This window comes from Artemia franciscana, chromosome 16, assembly GCF_032884065.1.
Source record: "Artemia franciscana chromosome 16, ASM3288406v1, whole genome shotgun sequence".
Taxonomy (NCBI): Eukaryota; Metazoa; Arthropoda; class Branchiopoda; order Anostraca; family Artemiidae; genus Artemia; species Artemia franciscana.
Genome location: NC_088878.1, coordinates 18,216,110 through 18,236,942, shown reverse-complemented (window position 1 = coordinate 18,236,942; position 20,833 = coordinate 18,216,110). Strand labels below are relative to the sequence as shown.

Genomic DNA, 20,833 nt, shown 5'->3' with positions numbered 1-20,833 from the left:
AGGGAACTTAATATTTTCTCTAGCTAGAGGGGTTAAACGTGAAAGAAAGGGTACATGTTTCAGTTATCAACTTTTATTTTCCCAGGTGGATAAAGAAAAACTGTAAGGCAGCCACTAACGCAAGATTGGGGGGGTAAAATTCCCACTTTGGCAGCTCTATTGACAAAATATAGGCCAATCTCAAATTAAATTAGCTAAACGAGGGAAAGCCTCGATACCTCAAAGCTGGATGATTGGGGTTTTTAACGTACAAATTGTATTTTCAATTCCACTAACATTTTTTTATGTTCGTTTATTAACAGCATCAATTTGCAATTTTCGTTTGCCTTTCTTTGGACAAAAATTGAAAGAATTTATTACAATAGGCGAAAACAATTTTTTTTGGTAATTTTGACACTAATGTTTTACGCGTAAGTTTTCTAGGGAGAATTCAACAAAAATGGGAGGAGGGATCTCAACATTTCATGGAAAGAAATTCCGTTACATCCGCAATTTAATGGGTATCATTATTTATGCTAGCATAGGCGAACAAAGTTCAAGTTTATTTGGAAGAGGCAAGGGCGTATCGAGGGATGGGTAGGAGGTTTGAACCCCCCACCCAAAGTTGTTGTCCGGCTCATAAAAACATAAAAAAATGCATATAAACAAATTTTTGATACGTTTTTTTGAAAATTTCCTTGTACCCCCCCCCCCAAAAAAAGAAACAAATCCTTCCTACAGTCCTGGAAAGAAGACAGGGAGCGTAAATACTTAACAAAATGTTTCATGTTGTTTCGAACTTTGGAAAATACTTCTTTGGTGAGGGGGGGGGGGGCTAAAGCAGTCTTTAGGGAGAGAAATTTATCCAGACATTTTGAACAAATTACAAAAATGTCCGTCGAGACTACCAAAGTTCATTAATTGTCGCGTGGAGACCTTTGTAGTAAAAAAAAAAAAAAAAATAAAAATACCAGTTATATAGCAAAACTTTTAACCACCTATCCCATCTTAACTTAAGAAAAAAATCCTAAGACCTCTTCCCACCTGTATAGCTTTGGCTGAGCACAACAATGTTAAAATAGGAGCAAAAAGATCCGATCCCAAGAGTGGGTAATCAATTGATCTCCTGAGGGGAGGGTAATCAAACACGCTATAAAATCGTTTTTAAGAAATCAATTACTAAGGATCCTAAATCTGAGAAAGGGGAGAGTACCGGATGGAAGTTACAACATTTTAACGGTGACGACCTAATTAATATTAAAACAGTTAGGCAATTCCACAAATTTCCTCCACTTTTAATTGTTATTATTCTTTTCTGGCATGTTGAAAATTTATTAATATGGATTGCTTTCGGATAAAACGTCAAGAATGGTGAATTAAAAATTCACTAGAAATCGTGGGTGAGTTTGAAAAGAAAACTATAGAATATTACTGAGCGATTCAGATGCATGAGGGACATTTGTGAGGGGGGGGGGTCTCTAAGAATCCTGAGTCATATGTATTTTGATTATGTAAGCTACCTATTTTGATCAATATCGCAAACGCTGTAGCCCTTCTGCAGTAATGCAATGAAACAGTTCGTGGTAAAGAACTGTAAATAACGAGCGATGCGGCTTAATAGTAACCAAAACTCTAAGGAATAGAATTTTGATAACAATAGATAGGCCTACATCAAAAGAACCACATTCTGATGCTTATTCAAAACATTTAAAATGCATCAAATGTAATGTTACCCATCAAAAGTTACGAGTCTGAGAATATTTGCTCAATTTCGTAAAAGGGGGGGGGGACACCAACAGAACATTAAATAATATTAATAAAAATCCCCCCATCAGATTCAGCATGTCAGAGAACCCTACTGTAGACGTGTCAAGCTCCTTTATACGAAACTATAGAATTTTGCATTTCCAACCAGAAGCAAGATCACAAAAGTTCTAGTAGCCTATTTAAGAGCCAAAAATATTGGAGGGCAGCCAGCCCTACCCACTTAGCCCCTTTTTTTTCCAAAAGTCACCCGATCAAAACTCCTAGATAGCCATTTGTTCAAGGTAGTCACAATATCTAATAACTATGTCTTTGAGGATGACTTGACCTTCACAGCCCCAAGAGAAGGGCTGCAAGCTATGAACTTTGTCCATTGTGTACACATAGCATTGGCTATTGGGAAGTATAGATATATATATTTTTGGGGGAGGGAAGGGCGTACGTGGAAGGATGTTTCTGTGAAGGAACTTTTCATGGGAAAGGGATTTTTCCATGTAGAGGGAGCTGATTTTCCCAGCCTCATTTGAAAAACGACATGTCAGGGTAAAGAGCAAGGTATATAAGAGCGGGCGACCCCCCTCACATACGTAATAATTTATGTCCGTTTTAAGTTTTAATGTTGGTCCCTAGTTTCAGTTGGATAACTTGGTTATTTATCTAACCCTTTAGAGACAAGGACAAACCAGTTTCTGGAATTGGACGAAGAGCAGGAGGTAATGAGAGATGCAATGAGGCAGCCTTGTGAGGAATTACAAACAATGGACTATGGTCCCAAAATTGACTTTGAAACCTATCCAATTTATGGGACAGATCGGAAAAATGGAGCTTAACTAGGGGGAGAGGGTGTACGGAATAAAATGATCCAGGACAGCACTCTATAAAAGCAAGCGTTAAAAATGAAAGAGGTAGCGGCGCTTCATCTCGTTCGAAACGAGAAGATTTCACCACCAATTAATTATCGTGATTATAATATATGTAATAACGATAACAACAAGGTTTTCCATGAGAATATCAGCCTCAATTGGTGAAAGGGGCTCCCATTGAAAGCCCATATTTCTGTCTATAAAAAATGCCTCTATAATGGAAGGAAAAAAGAAGTTCTGTTACATAGAGCTGTAAGTGAAAAAAAGTATCTGATTCGAAAGCGTAGATTTTTCTAATATAGATGGGTTAGAACTGAGTTTATGTTCCAAAATCCTTTCAGCCTTTCGAGGATCACAATTAGAATACATTGAATCAAAACTGCCCATTTTTGGATTTGGTTTGACTGAAACTTGCTTTAACTTTGAAATGAAATCGGCGGAATTTAATATTTTAGGATTTTTGAGCCTCAATTAGAGGACTAATACAACTGATTAGAATTTCCCTATTTTTGCTGTAGGAGAATTAAATGAGGAAGCAATGGGTCGAAGTGGATTACCGGGCTTATGAATATTAGGAACACCATAATGGCGCCCATTGGGCGCCCCCTTTTACCAATTGAGGGTGACATCTTCATGGAAAACCATAAAGAAAGGGCTATTTTGCAGTTTTTGTAAATCAGAATTTTGGTTCGTTTTAAAGATGATATTTTTTTATTTGTGGGAGCATGGTGACGAATCTCTGGAGTCTTTCCTTCACTTGCTTAACTCCTTGGATCCAAAACTCAAATTTACTCAGGAATTAGAGATAGAAAGGCGTCTTCCTTTCTTAAATGTCCAGGTTCGCCGAAATCATACACGCTTCGAGTTTGGAGTCTATATAAAACCCAGACATAGTGACCGTTACTTAAATCATTCCTATAATCATTCTCCTGCGGTTAAAAGAGGAGTGGTCACTTATCTAGTTGACATAGCATTGCAAGTTTGTTCTCTGCGTTTCCTGGATTCAGAGCTTGACCACCTTAGAGATATTTTATTTGGAAATGGCTGTCCAATTAGTTAAATAAATTCTGTAATTGCAAAACGTATTAAAAAATCATCGGATAGTGACATAGTAAACGCAAATCTAAAGAAAAATTCAGTTTATCTTAGTCTCCTCTATATTAAAAGGGTTTCAGACCATATTCCCGAAAATTTAATGCAAAATAATATTTTCACTCATTATAGACCTAGAAAAACTATCAGTTCCCAAATCTACCAAGGTAAAGACCCTATCTCGATAGGTGAAATCCTTGCTCTTGTGATCTTTGGTACATAGGAAGAACTGACCAACGACTTGTGGATAGATCAACTCAGCACTCTATCTCAATTGATAACACCCTTAAATAGCGGAAAAAACAGAAAATTTTGACTCTGGCCTCTCAGAACACATATTTAATAATCGAGACCAAACTGTTTTATTTAACCAAGCTAGCCTAATTTCGCATGACAAAGGTATTGTCCAGCATTACAGAGAACCTTTTGAAATTTATAAATACCAGCATTTAGATATAGCTTTGAACAGAGATTCAGATGATTTAAGATTAAATGAGTCGTATTTCAGTTCCTCAAAAGAGAAGCTAATACTTTGGTAATGCCTAATAAACGTTGAACCCCTTCCCCAATCGCATAATGAAATATGCCATCAGCCCCTTAGATTTCAAAGGGTATCCGCAAGAAATGCAATGGTTAAAATCAGAAATCAGGTGACCTAATTATGCAATTTATTCAATTGCTGCTTCATTTGTTTGAGTGAATGAATTTCATATTTGTTTGGATTTTGTGCAAATTGCAGATATTGGCGAATAACTCACTTTACTGTTGTTAGGTACTTAATTTTTAGTCTTTTATTTAATTTTTTGGCAGTTTTTTTAATTGGTTTTGTTGTGCTTTCTGCGTTTGTTTTTATTTTTTTTTTTACTTTTTCCTTGATCATATTATTTTGTTCGCGCTGAAGAAGAGAGGCGATTGTTCTCTCGAAATATTCACTTTCTGTGCTTTCTTCAGTATTTTCATTTGGTTTTAAAAAAACCGATTTTTGATCATTTTCTTCCTTTATGTTATGGCAGGCCAATGTGGTTTAAGAAATCTAAATTTATAAGGACTTACATTTGTTTCGCTGACTCGAACTAAAAAATCGCCATCTGCACCAAAATCGTTGAGAAGCTGCTCGCATTCATTCCGCGAGATGGCACCAAAAAACCATTCCTTATCAGCTAGCTGGGGGTGAGATGAGAATTTTGAATTATTTAATGCTAAACAGTCCATACTTCGTGCCATAGCAGCATCTACACCATTATTCGGCCTCGGAGGGACCGCATTTTGAAGTGTCGACCGAGCTTGATTATTCTGACCTCTAAATGGCTCCGTTAAAAAATCACTAATTTCTTGTAAGTAGTTTTTAGGAACAAGTCCTATTTGCCCTTGTCCATTTCTAGCCCTAAACCAATCAGGGTCTGCAGGGGGCCTGTCCAAAATTTCAAGTCTTTCACCTTTTACAAAACTAAGTTCTTGTTCATTCTGACTCTGGAAATTATATAAAGCGACTACAACATCTAAGACGTTCTCTGCAGCGGAGTACATATGCTGCTGATCTTCAGCCGAGGCTCCGACGTTAGTTGTCTCTTGTATTGTATAATTACTAGGGAACCAGCCCACTTGATTATTATACTGGCCTTTCCACCAGCCATCACTACTTTTTTCCAAAATTAGCACTCGGGTTCCTTTGACCAAAGAGATCTCGTCCATCTGCTGGGCTTGGTAATTGTATCTAAAAAATAAGAGAAAATGTATTTCTAGGAGTTCTGGAAACGATTTCTAAAAGAATGATTGTAAGCATGGTTTGTTTCATTAAACTCAACATAGACTTGATATAGTAATTGTTCCCCTCGGGCTAGATAAAAATAATAAAAAGTTCCAGGACCTGAAGTAATCAAGCCTCTCCGATTTAACAGCCACACTGACAAGTAAAGAACTAATCCGAAAGACCGGCAAAGATGCAAAAATATAAAAATAAAAACCATCTGCATGTAAGCAGTTTTGTTTCTTTTTGCTAAAACTCATCTTCCCTAATCCTATCGATTCTCCCTTCTCCAAAAAAGACTCGCTGATGGGCATTGCTACACTGTCGTATATACCCATATTCTTAATATTCAGTTGACAATTACTCATCAAAATTACCCCCGTTCATTCCTTCCCTTTTGTCCCAGGTGAAAAAAAATTCCCCCAGATATCCTTCAACTCCTTAAAACTGCCCCCAAAATGCATAAAATTCCCATCATTGTACACATGAAACACAAATATGGACTTCCCCTGTGACCTAAATATCCCCAAATACTTCTCACTTTCCCCAGGTGATATGAAATTACCTCTTACGGGGTAAATGCACACTTACTGGGGTAGATATTCACATACTTATGCTATATATATAAAATCACGCTGGAACTATGTTTTAAAAAGTACTTAGCAACGACTAGCCCCCTGAAGTCGACCCAGCTGCATATCCTTCTCCATTACCAAAGAGTTTAACTCAGTGGAAAGTTATAGCAAGTGTCCTAAGTGTACCTCTTGGGTGTTCCTGCGCAAATTAACCTCTGTTGGAGGGGGGAGGCATTCCCCAATTACATAAAAGAACGTTAAGATAATAAATATGAAGAAGCTTTCTCAATTGCCCGGTTTTTGAACGCGTTTTTTTAATTTTTAGTTACTATGGGCTGCGGTTTGTCCTTTAATAGGTTGTAGCTACTGCTGCAATCATGATCTTTCCCGTTGAAAACTTGATTTTAGTCTAAAAATACAAAATTTTACGTTTAGATTACCAGTCATTTTGACTGAAAACGTCATTTTTAAAAACTTGAAAAAAGCAAAAAAACTATTGCTTCTTCAAATGAAACATTAAACTCAGGAGAGGTTAATACGGAAAAAATAGAAAAACTGAAGTATTTTTAACTTACGAACAGTTGATCAGATCTCAATGAAATTTGATGTTTGGAAGGATATTGTGTCTCAAAGCTGTTATTTTAAATCCCGACTTAATCTGGTGACAGGGGGGGGGAGTTGTGAGGGGGAAACCTAAAACTTGGAAAACACTTAAAGAGTGGAGGGATCGGAATGAAACTTGGTGGGAAAAATAAGCACAAGTTCTAGATACATGATTGAAATAACAAAAACGGATCCGCTCTCTTTGGGGTAGTTGGTGGGGGGGGGGGTAATTCTGAAAAATTAGAAAAAATGAGGTATTTTTAACTTACGAATGGGTGATCGAATCCCAATGAAATTTGATATTTAGAAGGATATCGTGTCTCAGAGCTGTTATTTTAAATCCCGACCAGATCTGGTGACATTGGGGGGGGGGAGTTGGGAGGGGGAACCTAAAATCTTGGAAAACACTTAGAGTGGAGGGATTGGGATGAAACTTGGTGGGAAAAATAAGCACAAGTCCTAGATACATGATTGAAATAACAAAAACGGATCCGCTCTCTTTGGGGTAGTTGGTGGGGGGGGGGGGGGTAATTCTGAAAAATTAGAAAAAATGAGGTATTTTTAACTTACGAATGGGTGATCGAATCCCAATGAAATTTGATATTTAGAAGGATATCCTGTCTCAGAGCTGCTATTTTAAATCCCGACCAGATCTGGTGACATTGGGGGGGGGAGTTGGGAGGGGGAACCTAAAATCTTGGAAAACACTTAGAGTGGAGGGATTGGGATGAAACTTGGTGGGAAAAATAAGCACAAGTCCTAGATACATGATTGACATAACCGGAACGGATTCGCTCTCTTTGGGGTAGTTGGGGGGGGGGGGGGGTAATTCTGAAAAATTAGAAAAAATGAGGTATTTTAACTAACGAACGGGTGATCGGAGCTCAATGAAATTTGATATTTAGAAGGATATCGTGTCTCAGAGCTCTTATTTCAAATCCCGACCGGATCTGGTGACATGGAGGGGGGAATTGGGAGGGGGAAACCTTAAAACTTGGAAAACACTTAGAGTGGAGGGATTGGGATGAAACTTGGTGGGAAAAATAAACACAAGTCCTAGTTGCATGATTGACATAACCGGAACTGATCCGCTCTCTTTGGGGTAGTTGGGGGCGGGGGGGGGGTTAATTCTGAAAGTATTTTTAACTTACGAACGGGTAATCGGATCTCAATGAAATTTGATATTTAGAAGGATATCGTGTCTCAAAGCCCTTATTTTAAGTCCCGACCGGATCTGGTGACATTGGGGGGAGTTTGGGGTGGGGGAACCTAAAATCATGGAAAAAGCTTACATTGGAGGGATCGGGATGAAACTTGGTGGGAAAAATAAGCAGAAGTCTTAGATACGTGATTTACATAATTGGAATGGATCCGCTCTATTGGGGGGGGGGTTAATTCCGAAAAATTAGAAAAAATGACGTATTTTTAACTTACGAAGGAGTGATCGGATCTTCATGAAACTTCATATTTAGAAGGACCTCGTGACTCAGATCTCTTATTTTAAATCTCAACCGGATCCAGCGTATTTGGAGGGCAGTTGAGGGGAACCGGAAATCTTAGAAAATACTTAAAGCAGTGAGATCAGGATGAAACTGGATGGGAGAGGATGGTGAATTATTCGAGTAGTCATAGAAATTGCGGGAAAGAACAAAAATAACAAGAAAAATGACAAGACAAGAAGATAATGATCATCTTTTTCGGGGGAAGATCAATACCCCTAGTGCCTAGTCTGATTGGGAAATATCAAAGGAGTGGGGCTCAACTTTTCAAACACTTGTAGTTTAAATATAATTTTTATTTTTTCTTCAATTTTTGAAAAATTATTCCGCAATACACATGAGGACAAGAGAAAATCATCAACCAAGACTGAAAAATTGCATCGGTAAAACTTTTCTTGAACAATAAAAATTTCTTTCTTCGAATGAGGAGAAAAACTAGATTGTCCGAAAATTCAAAGACCATTAATTAAAAACACTAAAGCCCTTGAATGTTAAAAACATTTTTATTTCATTTTGGAGTTGATTGTTAAAGGCTTGCAATAAAGCTGAAATGTAATTACAAAATACTATACTGGACAGCATCCACAGGTCTGACACCCAAGGGACGGGGGAGTCAGAGGATTTGCCCAATATTCGAAGAGGATACATTGTCAAGCAACAGTTTTCCTGTACAGGGGCGAGGGGGCTTTGGGTAAATTTAAAAGCGAGAGGGCATACCCCCTTTTATGTTGTGAGTAAAGACAGTACTTTCAGTCAACTAGAAAAGACCAAAACTGGAAACATATTTAAGAATTAGCTTAGGGCTTTTGGTCTGACTCTTAAGAAGATCCGTCCCAAATATTCCAGTGTCACCTAGTTTGAAAGAGTCCAGGTAGAGCAAATGGAGTGTGTGTCATAGTTTAATTGTCGAAGATAATAAACCCAAATACTAGCAATGCAACAACTAACAACATACCGCAGCACCAAGCCACCTGAAGTCAACATAGCAACGCACGCTCTATATAAAGCTACCCTCTTTACACTCTTTAAATTTTACAGGAGAATGGTTTCGGTGAATATAGCGGTAAAGTTTTGAGTTAAAAATTCTATTTTGAATATTTAGCATTACATGTGTCCTCAAAAAATTTGTTCATTTGCTATTTATGTTTGTGATTAATCTTCCGGGCCATCCGACATGAGTTCCAAAACTCTATGTACAAAAGAAATGATGGGTCCTAGCCTGTAAATATCTACAATATTTTTGTTTCTACTTTGCAAAAAAGTCAAAAGAAAAATCCCTATGGAGTCAGTATCTTGACTTATTGATAATACATTTTTTGGTTCTTCTAATATATAATTCAATTTATAGTTTGTTTCGCAGAGGTTCAATATTTATTTTGATTAATTTATTCCGATTTGTAGTTTACCTTGCAGTACTTCTAGGCATATATTTATTAAAACGACTTAATTTAAAAGAAATAAATATATGTTGTAAACTTTACACACTTTGAATCCTTAATTTAAAACTAAGAATAGCCATTTGTTAAGCAGCAGATGAAAAACTACAAGCAAGACTAGCAATTTAGTAACTTTCATCATATCTATGTTAATTTAACAAATAGTAAATTTAAACTGTACCTCTTAACCTGGCCCAATTTAAAGTTTTGACAAAAAAAATGAACCTGGCTACACAAACGAGTTTCTCATCAATTATAGATTTTAGGTTTACTTAATAAGCCATAATATTTTCCAACTTATTGGGAGGAAACTACCCCTCCCCACCCAATAACACCTGTGTATATAAGGGAATAAGGAAATCGTAGCTTATATTCTTTTTCGAGAAATGGAGAAAAATTGTTTGTCTTGTGATTTTCTTTAGTCCTTTAAAAACATTCGTAAAATATTACAACGGAAGGAACAAGAAATCAATTAATTTTCACTGTTCGGGTTCTATCTTTCAGTTTTAATTATTGAGAAATAACACTATTATTATTTCTTATCCAAAACGAAAATTTAATCTAGCTTAGAAGGGACTAAAGGATCCCCCCCCCCGAAAAAAGGGGTTGATCTTGACCCCCCACCCGTGAGACAAACCAAGAGCTACTTATTCAACTGCATATAAAATTCGTTACCTTTAATAAAAGTAATTGACTGTACGCAAAATCTTTCTCCTGAATCCAATTCTTGCTTACCTTCGGGCGTAAAAAAGGGGAAACAATGTATACTCTTAGATTCAAAAAGCAACTGAATGCGTTAACTGCAAATTCTCTAAGCCGAAAAAAAACTTGTTAGTATCCTCCAGCTACGCGTTGCACTACGCAAACATCAAATTAATGAAATAGACTTACAAATTATATGCGTAGATTATCAGATGACAATTTTATTTTTTGAGACGATGGAAAAACGACTTTTATATATATTTTTCGTCAAAAATTATATCATATTTATAACATTATATTTTGTTAATTAAAAAGGCACTATATACAGTTATCTCTTTCAAATGGGCCATTAAGCAACTCTCTAACCTGTTCCAGTGCCCTGCCAGGAATGAAAAGGAAACAAGGGAAATAAAAAAAGAGGACACGTCACCGCTATCCATACAAACAAGAGCTAACAGCTCATATGATATGAGCTCTAGCAAAATCCTAAGAATCAAAAGATTGATTTAAAATGAAAATCAAAGGCTTAATGCCGGTCGGGATTTAAAATAAGAGCTCTGAGTCACGAGGTCCTTCTAAATATCAAAATTCACTTAGATCCGATCACCCACTCGTAAGTTAAAAATATCTCATTTTTTCTAATTTTTCCTCTCCCTTCAGCCCCCCAGATGGTCGAATCAGGGAAAATGACTTTATCAAGTCAATTTGTGCAGGTCCCTGACACGCCTAACAATTTTTATCGTCCTAGCATGTCCAGATGCACCAAACTCGCCAAAGAACTGGACCCCCTAACTCCCCCAAAGAGAGCGTATCGAGTCCGGTTACGTCAATCACGTATCTACGGGATTTGCTTATTCTACCCACCAAGTTTCATCCCGATCTCTCCACTCTAAACGTTTTCCAAGATTTCCGGTTTCCCCTCCAACTCCCCCCAATGTCACCAGATCTGGTCGGGATTTAAAAAAAAAGAGCTCTGAGACATGAGTTCCTTCTAAATATCAAATTTCATTAAGATCTGGTCACCCGTTTTTAAGTTAAAAATACCTCAGTTTTTCGAATTTTTCTGAATTAACGCCCCCCCCCCCCCCAACTCCCGCAAAAAAAGCGGATCCATTCCAATTATGTCAATCACGTATCTAGAACTTGTGCTTATTCTTCCCATCAAGTTTCATCCCGATCTCTCCACTTTAAGCGTTTTCCAAGATTTCCGGTTTCCAAGATTTCTGTTTCCTCCCTCCAACCCCCTATGTCCCCCAATCCGATTCGAATTGAAAACGGCGCATCTGAGACATAAAATCTTTCTATATATCAAGTTTAATTAAGATCCAACCACCCATTCATATTATAAAGATACCTCAATTTTCACGTTTTCAAAGATTTCCGGTTTCCCCCTCCAACTCCCCCCAATGTCACCAAAAAACCTTTTTTTGTAGTCAGATCGTCTAAATGGATACACTGAACAAGGTGCTTTGGGCTAACCCCATACAAGACCGTATCAGATTTTTTTTCGGGGAGGGGGGAACAAAAAAAAATTAAAACATGCATCAAAAATTTGTTTATATTCATCTTTGTTACGTGCTTACGAGTCAGACCATCATTTTGGGGAGGAGGGGATTCAAACCCCCTAACCTTACTGGATACGGCCTTGACCCCATAAGACATGCATAGCTTGGTTATCAGAGCTGATGACACTAGGCCAATTGCGCTTGAAAAAGGCAAATGAAGACACTTCACAATCTTACAGTAAACCTTAGGTCATGGTTTCTATGCTTTTTCAGCATCACAACCCCATACCCAATAGGTCCAAAATCAAGACATGACATTTAAAAATAAGAATAATTTTGTCGCGTTACTGGTTTTACCAGTAGGTCCTAATTAGTTCATATGGTAGTGATTGATCATACACGTATTTATTTTTGCAATTATTTCTACATTTCCTTGGAACCCATCAGTTACTAAATAGAAGACTCTTTGAAAGTCTCAGGCCTGAGATGACCCCCCTAAAGTTATGAAACAACATCTTAGGCTATAAATAAGCGGAAGACTCACCTGACTAGAGCACATCCAAGCGCATCTGATGGCAATATAGGTTCAGCTGGCATTCGTCGATTAATTCCAGGTGAATCAGTTTCACGAACAGGCGAACCAGACGGAAGAGTCTTGCTACTTCCTATTGGAGCTTTCTTCACTTTTTTCTTGATGCTGTAAAACGACAGCACAACTGAGTTAGATATATTTGTAAAGATTGGGGTGGCGAGGTCTTTGAGTCTACACCTACTGAAATATCGCGACCCACATTTTTCGCATAGGTCACATGATGTGTTTTTTTTTATTTTAATCCCCTATGAGAAAAGGGTTAACATGACAAGGGGATGTTCTGCGGATGAAGGATGACAGGTTACCAAAGTAAGTCCTTTTCGGCCAAAAGTCTCGGGCTAAACGGAAAGAAGGTCGACCGCGGTTAGGGTGAAAGGATGTCGTAAAGAAAGATTTAAGGGAAATTGAAAATTCCTGGGAGGTTGCTAACAGGGAGGCTTTAAATAAATTAGGGTGGAGGAGGAGCATGCGTAGCTGAGCTGGCCTCAGGCGGCTTGGTGCTGCGGTGAATTGTTAGTAGTAGTATTAGTAGTATACCCTCCCCCCAGCATACAAACTAAAATTGAGTTTTCTTTTACTTTTACATTAAAGATCTAGAAGGACATAGAATAATATTATTTACAACAAAAAATATATTGGCATCATCAGGCTTTTGTGTGTCATTCCTTCTTTGGAGAAATTCATCCTTTCTTCTTATTGTTTGTGTCTTTTAAATTAGCTCGTCTAAATTCATTCATTGGGCTTGTTTGTTTATTTTACCGTCGAGTGTGATGTCTGCTGTGGCGTGGTGAGTGATTAATATTTTTTTTTCTCTCTTTTCTTTGATTATCCATATATTTCGTTATTTATTATTTTAGTCGTTTTATACCTGCACAACGCTCTTGTATCCCTGACAGTTATTGGTATACTAGTATGTTATGTATATGTTACCGTGAATGTCCGCAAGTTGGTGAATGACTGAAATATCTTTTTTTTTTTCTTGGATTTAGTCAGCGTTGCCAGTCAACTAATTCAATTTAATACAAGGTTTGATGATGACGGGTTAGGTTAAATTAGGTTTGATTAGGTTAGGTTAGATCAGTTTTTTAACCCATTTCTGATATTTATAATCAATTTTAACCTAAACTAACCGAGTCTAACCTAACCTAAACTTACATAATCCGACCTAAGTTTAACTTTTGCCATCATAGTTTGCATAAGACTGAAAAAGCTGACTCGCAAAGGTAATTGAATCCAAGCAAAAAGAAATTCGGACATTCATCGGTGAATGTCGACATTAACCAGATTTCGGATATTCACAGCAATATATTTATTGTTTAAGTTCTTTCACGACTGTGACCTGATATTAATTACAAATCCAAATATATATTTTTATCCTTGGATTTAGTCAGCGTTGCCGGTCAACTTTTTCAATTTAATACAAAGTTTGATGAAAGATTGAGTTTGGTTAGGGTGGGTTAGATTATCTTAGATTTTTAACCCATTTCTGATATTTATATTTAAATTTAACCTAAAAACCTAGTCTAACCTAATGTAACCTAACCTAAACTTACACAATCCAACCTAACTTTAACTTTTACCATCATGGCTTGCATAAGACTGAAAAAGCTGATTCGCAAAGCTAATTGAATCTAAGCAAAAAAAAAAAGAATTTTGGACATTCACCGGTGAATTTCGACATAAACCAGATTTCAGATATTCACGGTAACATAATTATATATTGTTTAAGTTCTTTCACGCCTGTGGCCTGACTTTAATAAGAAGTCCAAATATATATTTTTCTCCTTAGATTTAGTCAGCGATGCCAGTCAACTTTTTCACTTTAATGCAAAGTTTGATGATAATAGATTGGGTTTGGTTAATGTGGGTTAGATTAGCTTCTGTTTTAATCCACTTATGATATTCATAATCAAATTTAATCTAAACTACCCTAACCTAAACTTACATAGTCCAACCTAACTTTAACTTTTACCATCATAGCTTGCATGAGACTGAAAAAGCGGATTCGCAAAGCTAATTGAATCTAAGCGAAGACAAAGGAATTTCGAACATTCACCGGTGAATGTCTACATTAACCAGATTTCAGATATTCACGATAACACATATATTGCTTAAGTTCTTTCATGACTGTGACCTGACATTAATTACAAATACGAATATATATTTTTCTCCTTGGATGTAGTCAGCGATGCCAGTCAACTTTTTTACTTTAATGCAAAGTTTGGTGATAACAGATTGGGTTTGGTTAGGGTGGTTTAGATTAGCTTAGGTTTTAAACCCATTTCTGATATTTATAATCAAATTTAGCCTAAACTAACCTAGTCTAACCTAACCCTCCGTTAATTGTAAATTGTAAAGTTCCCTCCGATAAAGTGTTTCACACCAAAATGGTTCAAAGAGGGACTAGATTATGGCTAGAATCCAAAAATTCTCCTAGTTCCAACTGGATCAAGGTTGATGACGCATGCTACGACCCGTTTACCCTAGTTTCCCCCTTGGCCAATACTGATTTTGATTCTGACACATGATCATTAGCGAGTGCTCGCTTCCACTCTATATATTATATATCAAAAAGATGTGCTGTTCTTTATTGTTGTCTGTCTTATTGTATTTTTCCCTTTTACTTTTCATTCTTTTCCCTCAGTGTTTACACCTTCCTGTGCTATTTTACTTGTCATTTTTTTTTTGTTTCAGATCAAAATAATCAAGTTCGTGTCTTAGCCGTTTTACTTGGGAATGTTAAGCAGTTGATGTCACTGGTGCTCACGCGACTACAGCATGACTCTCGATCACCTGTATTGGTAAGTAATTACGTTTAATTTTGATTCTCCGTTGGGGATTAACGCCAACATAACATTAAAGAGATTAAATGATAATGAAATTAAGAGAGTTAATTTTAATGAAATTATAAATAATCCGGTTGGTAAAGCCCCCAATACGAGTTTTGATGAAAATTTTGTGAATATTATTGATAGCGTGTTTGGGAGGAGCTGAGATTTTGGGGCTCCGGAGCTCGGTGAGGCGATGTTTTTCCGGTTGTGCATCTTAACATTCAGGGCCTAAATTCTTTATTCGACGATATTCAATTATTATGTAGGGATTCGTGCCCAGCAATTATCGGTCTCTGTGAAACATTTTTGAATGAGAATAATCAGGTACTTTTGGATATCCCCGGTTATATGTCGATTTTTCTTAACCGTAAGATGGGCAAAAAAGGTGGACTCGGATTTTACATCCAAAATAATTTTCAGGCTGTACTAAGACATGATTTATGCATAAATAATGAAAAAATATTTGAGTCACTTTTTATTGAAATCCCAATTAACGCTAAGAAAAGGGTAATAATTGGCGAAGTATATCGTTCTCCAAGCGGATCTGTGACTGAATTTCTTGAAACATTAGATGACGTTCTTAGGAAAGTTCTTGCTGAAAAATATGAAGTTATATTGATGGGTGACTTTAACCTTGACCTTACGAAATCGTCGTCTAGGCAGGCTTCTAATCTCTTGTCTTTACTAATTTCGTACGGATTGGCTCCTTGTATAAACATACCGACAAGGATTTCAAACCAGTCAGCAACATTAATTGACAATATTTTTTCATCGCTACACTCCATTAGGAATGAAGTACTGCTTTCTGACATTTTCAACCACTTGCCAGTTTCAGCCCTGTTTCAAGTCCTCCAAAATCCAAAAAGATTAGTCCCCCAGGATAAACCGAGATTTTGCTGCTCACCAGTGGATCTGGATAGACTGAAAGAAGATCTTGGTACATATAAATGGGACTTTTCTCTACCAGAAAATATTAGTTTAGGCAATTATAATGACAGATTCGGCCGGTTTTATGACACTGTTAAGGAAAAATTCACGTCTTATTGTCTAAAAGCTCCTTTAAATAATCCTCGATCAAAAATATCAACAACTGTAGCTCCATGGTTAACATCTGGAGTCCTAAGATCAATAAAAAGGAAGCAGAACCTTTGGAAGGAGTATAAAAAAAAAAGACCAAATAAGGCCAAGTTAGAAGCATTTAAGTTGTACCGTAATTTTCTGATTCCCTTTCCCTATCCTCCGTCTTTTATACTTTTCTCTGATTTACCCTTATATATGTTACTTTTCGTCTGCGTGGATGTCCACATTTCCCTCGGTACTTGCTCCTATTCACAATCTTTATGAGAAAGCGGCAAGAATTCTCCAGTCGGCTACACACACTCTTCTTGACCTCCTCAAAATTAAAGATATTTATGTTTTATCTCTATCTTCGTTGGCATATCAATATTTCCAGGGAGATCTCCCATGTTGTTTTTCGGGACTGCTTAAACTAGTAGGGAAGTAAATTTATATATCGTTCGTAACCGGGAGGATGTGATGATTCCAGCTAGTCCCTCGGTTCGTTCAGACTTCGGCCTGGCTGTGACTGTGGGACGTGCTTGGAACTTGGTTCCCGCTGAGATCCGGCAGTCACGAACACTTGGCTCCTTTAAGAGACAGATGAAAAGTTTCTTATTAAAGGCTTCTTATTAAATGTTTCTTATGGTTTATTTATTATTTTTTTCCTTTTTTTGGGTTGTTGTTTTGTTGGTGTTGTATCCTCGATGACGCGTGAATTTTAATTTGTATTTTATTATCGGGTGATGTGAGGGTCGCTGTTTCGTGGGGACTGCCGGTGAGTTGATTTCTTTTCCTTACATATTTATATTTAGATGTTGTTTAGTATGTTTATGACAAGTTTTTATGATTCTTTATTTATTGTATGCCGTTTCCCAAATAACGGGCCATTGAGCCCTTTGGGATATTGTTTTTGTTATTGTTATTTTATGAAAATAAATAGAACTTGAACTAACATAGCTTTAACGTTTACCATCATAGCTTGCATCCAAGCAGAAAAAAAGGAATTTCAGACATTCACCGGTGAATTTCGACATTAACCAGATTTCAGATATCCACGGTAACATAATTATATATTGTTTAAGTTCTTTCACGCCTTTGGCCTGACTTTAATTACAAATCCAAATATATATCTTTCTCCTTTGATTTAGTCAGCGATGCCAGTCAACTTTTCACTTTAATGCAAAGTTTGATGATAATAGATTGGGTTTAGTTAAGCTGGGTTAGATTAGCTTAGGTTTTTAACCCTTTCTGATATTTATGATTAAATTTAACCAAGAAAAATCTATTCAACCTAACCTAAACTTACATAATCAAACCTAACTTTAACTTTTACCATCATAGTTTGCATAAGACTGAAAAAGCTGTTTATTAAATCTAATTTAATCCAAGCAGACAAAAAAGAATTCCGGACATTTACCGGCGAATTTCGACATTAACCAGATTTCGGATATTCACAGTAACATAAATATTGTTTAAGTTCTTTCATGACTGTGGCCTGACTTTATTAGCTTAGGTTTTTAACCCATTTCTGATATTTAAGATCAAATTTAACCCAAAATAACCTATTCTAACCTAACCTAAACTTACATAATCCAACCTAACTTTAACTTTTACCATCATAGCTTGCATAAGACTGAAAAAGCTGGTTCACAAAGCTAATTGAATCCAAGCACATAAAAGAAATTTTGGACATTTACCAGTGAATTTCGACATTAACCAGATTTCGGATATTCACAGTAATATAAATATTGTTTAAGTTCTTTCATGACTGTGGCCTGACTTTATTAGCTTAGGTTTTTAACCCATTTCTGATACTTAAGATCAAATTTAACCCAAAATAACCTATTCTAATCTAACCTAAACTTACATAATTCAACCTAACTTTAACTTTTACCATCATAGCTTGCATAAGACTGAAAAAGCTGGTTCACAAAGCTAATTGAATCCAAGCACATAAAAGAAATTCCGGACATTTACCAGTGAATTTCGACATTAACCAGATTTCGGATATTCACAGTAATATAAATATTGTTTAAGTTCTTTCATGACTGTGGCCTGACTTTATTAGCTTAGGTTTTTAACCCATTTCTGATATTTAAGATCAAATTTAACCCAAAATAACCTATTCTAACCTAACCTAAACTTACATAATCCAACCTAACTTTAACTTTTACCATCATAGCTTGCATAAGACTGAAAAAGCTGGTTCACAAAGCTAATTGAATCCAAGCACATAAAAGAAATTTTGGACATTTACCAGTGAATTTCGACAATAACCAGATTTCGGATATTCACGGTAACATATATATTGTTTAAATTCTTTCACGCCAGTGGCCGGAGTTTAATTAAAAATCCAAATATGTGCTTTTCTCCTTGAATTTAGTCAGCGTTGCCAGTAACTTTTTCAATTTCATACAAAATTTGATGGCAACAGATTGAATTTGGTTAGGGTGGGTTAGATTAGCTTAGGTTTTTAACCTATTTCTGATATTTATAATTAAATTTAACCTAAACTAACCTAGTCTAGCCTAAACTTACATAATATAACCTAATTTTAACTTTTACCATCATAGCTTGCATCCAAGCAGAAAAAAAGGAATACAGTGAATGTAGACATTAACCAGATTTCGGACATTCACTGTAACGGACATTCGCTGTAATTTATTTTTCAATATGATTGAAAAACAAATGAACATGAACCTGAAGTTGAATCTGTTTCTGTTTGGAATGGTTTGACCACCGTCATTGTAAAAATAATCTAAAACTTTTTTCGTGCAACAGATTTTTACACAAGAGGAAGGGAGTCTTTGGATTGATCTCGTAGGGAATCATTTCTTTCATTAATCAAAGAAGAGGTAAAAATAAGTCATTTTTTAAATTCTGAATGTAAATAGGCGCAAAAAACTCATAATTGCAGGTTCAACCTGTAGGATTGGTATAGAACAGTTCTGCATTTGGCAGCCACTATCTTTTTGTTTTTTGAAGCCGGGTCCTCCCTGGATCAATCCCAAGAAGGGGGAGATACAGGAAAATAGCGCAGATTTAGCCACCGATTTTTTCCACGGACGGGAGTGCTTCATACCAAACTGAGGGGTAGATACTGATTCCCAACTACGTCCCTTCTATCTGCAGATGTGACTACAACATCTTTTGTAATAGATTAGGTCTTTTTTGGTAAAAGCTCAAGGGAAGGTCATTTAAGCAGTATTAATAAGTGGCAAAGCATGATACAAATCCGAGCATAGTCTTTAAAACTTTGATCAAATGGTTTTCATTGGCAAGCTTAATAAACTCTTATTTTGGTCGGCATATTTGAGAAGAAGGAGATGAAGTTAGAGCCCATAGCCATATATTTCCCGTTCTGGACTTGTGGACCACATAAAAATGATATAAAAATATATAGTCTATATATACCATCAAAATATTTCTCTGTGGTGTAATTTTAGCATTGGTCTCCAAAAGGTTTAAAGGAAAGCAATTTTGCAATGAATGAATTTTTTTCTGTACAAGGTATAAAAATACAACAAATAGTAATATACAACAAATGATGCATCTACCACAGTTTGAGAATTCCGAACGCCATAATTGGCTGCGTCTGCAGGCTTTAGGTGACGCCATCCCCGCGTACCTGAATCTATCAAACATTTCGTGGTAACGAACTGTAAGTAAGGAGCAATTCAGCACAAGAGTAACCGAAACTGTAAAAAACAGGACTTTGATAACAACAGATACATCAAACAAATTGGTTTTTTATATTGATTCCAAATAAATGCAATTCATTAAGTTTAATGTTACCCATCAAAAGCTATGAGCCTAAGAAAATCTGCCTGATTTTCAAAAAAGGGGAGAAACATCTCCAAAATTCAAATGATCTTAACGAAAATCACATCACCAGATTCAACATATCAGAGAAGCCTACTGTGGAGATTCAAACTCTTTTCTACACAAACGTAGAATTTTGTATTTTTGCCAGAAGAAAGATCACGAATGCATGTTTATTTGTTGGTTTTATTTCCCAGGGGTGATCCTATCTACCTAATGATCTTAGACGATCGGGAAAGAACTCATTCCAATGGAAATAAAAAATTCTATGTCCTTTTTGATTGGTAAAAAAATTGGAGGGTATTTATTCCCCCTCCCACGTCCAGTTTTCGCTCAAAGACACAAAATTTTAAGACAACTTTTTGATTCACCATAGTTGAAAGGTATGCTTTTGACGATGACATGACCCTCCATAGTCCCTGGGAAAAGGGCACTAAATCACATAATTTACCAATATTATTCACAAATAGTATTTGTTATTGGAAATATACCGAAATTGTTCTTGATAATTTTCAGCAGTGGGGGGATTGTCCAAGAGAAGTAAAGTTTCTGGGTGGAATTTTCCAGGAAACATGTTATTCATGGATGAAAGTAAGCGGATTTCCTGGCATGATTTGAAAAACGGCCAGAAATTAAGTGAAAAAAGGTAAGTTTTTTCAAGTGAAAGTAAAGAGCAACATTAAAACTTAAAACGATTAGGATCTGTATATGAGAGGCGGAGCCACCCCTTTCTATACCCTAGTTCTTTACACTGAAGTTTGACT

The 20,833-nt window shown here is 36.4% G+C and overlaps 1 protein-coding gene across 1 annotated transcript in view; it reads right to left on the bottom strand.

The window, feature by feature from the left end:
* Nucleotides 1-20,833, bottom strand: part of LOC136037160 (SH2/SH3 adapter protein dreadlocks-like) — a 55,148-nt gene that overhangs the window by 11,422 nt on the left and 22,893 nt on the right. Inside the window, exons 3-4 of the mRNA XM_065719695.1 lie at nt 12,310-12,462; nt 4,752-5,412 (exon numbers count right to left, since the gene is read on the bottom strand). Coding sequence (XP_065575767.1) covers nt 4,752-5,412; nt 12,310-12,462 — 814 coding nt within the window. The remainder of the gene's footprint in view (nt 1-4,751; nt 5,413-12,309; nt 12,463-20,833) is intronic.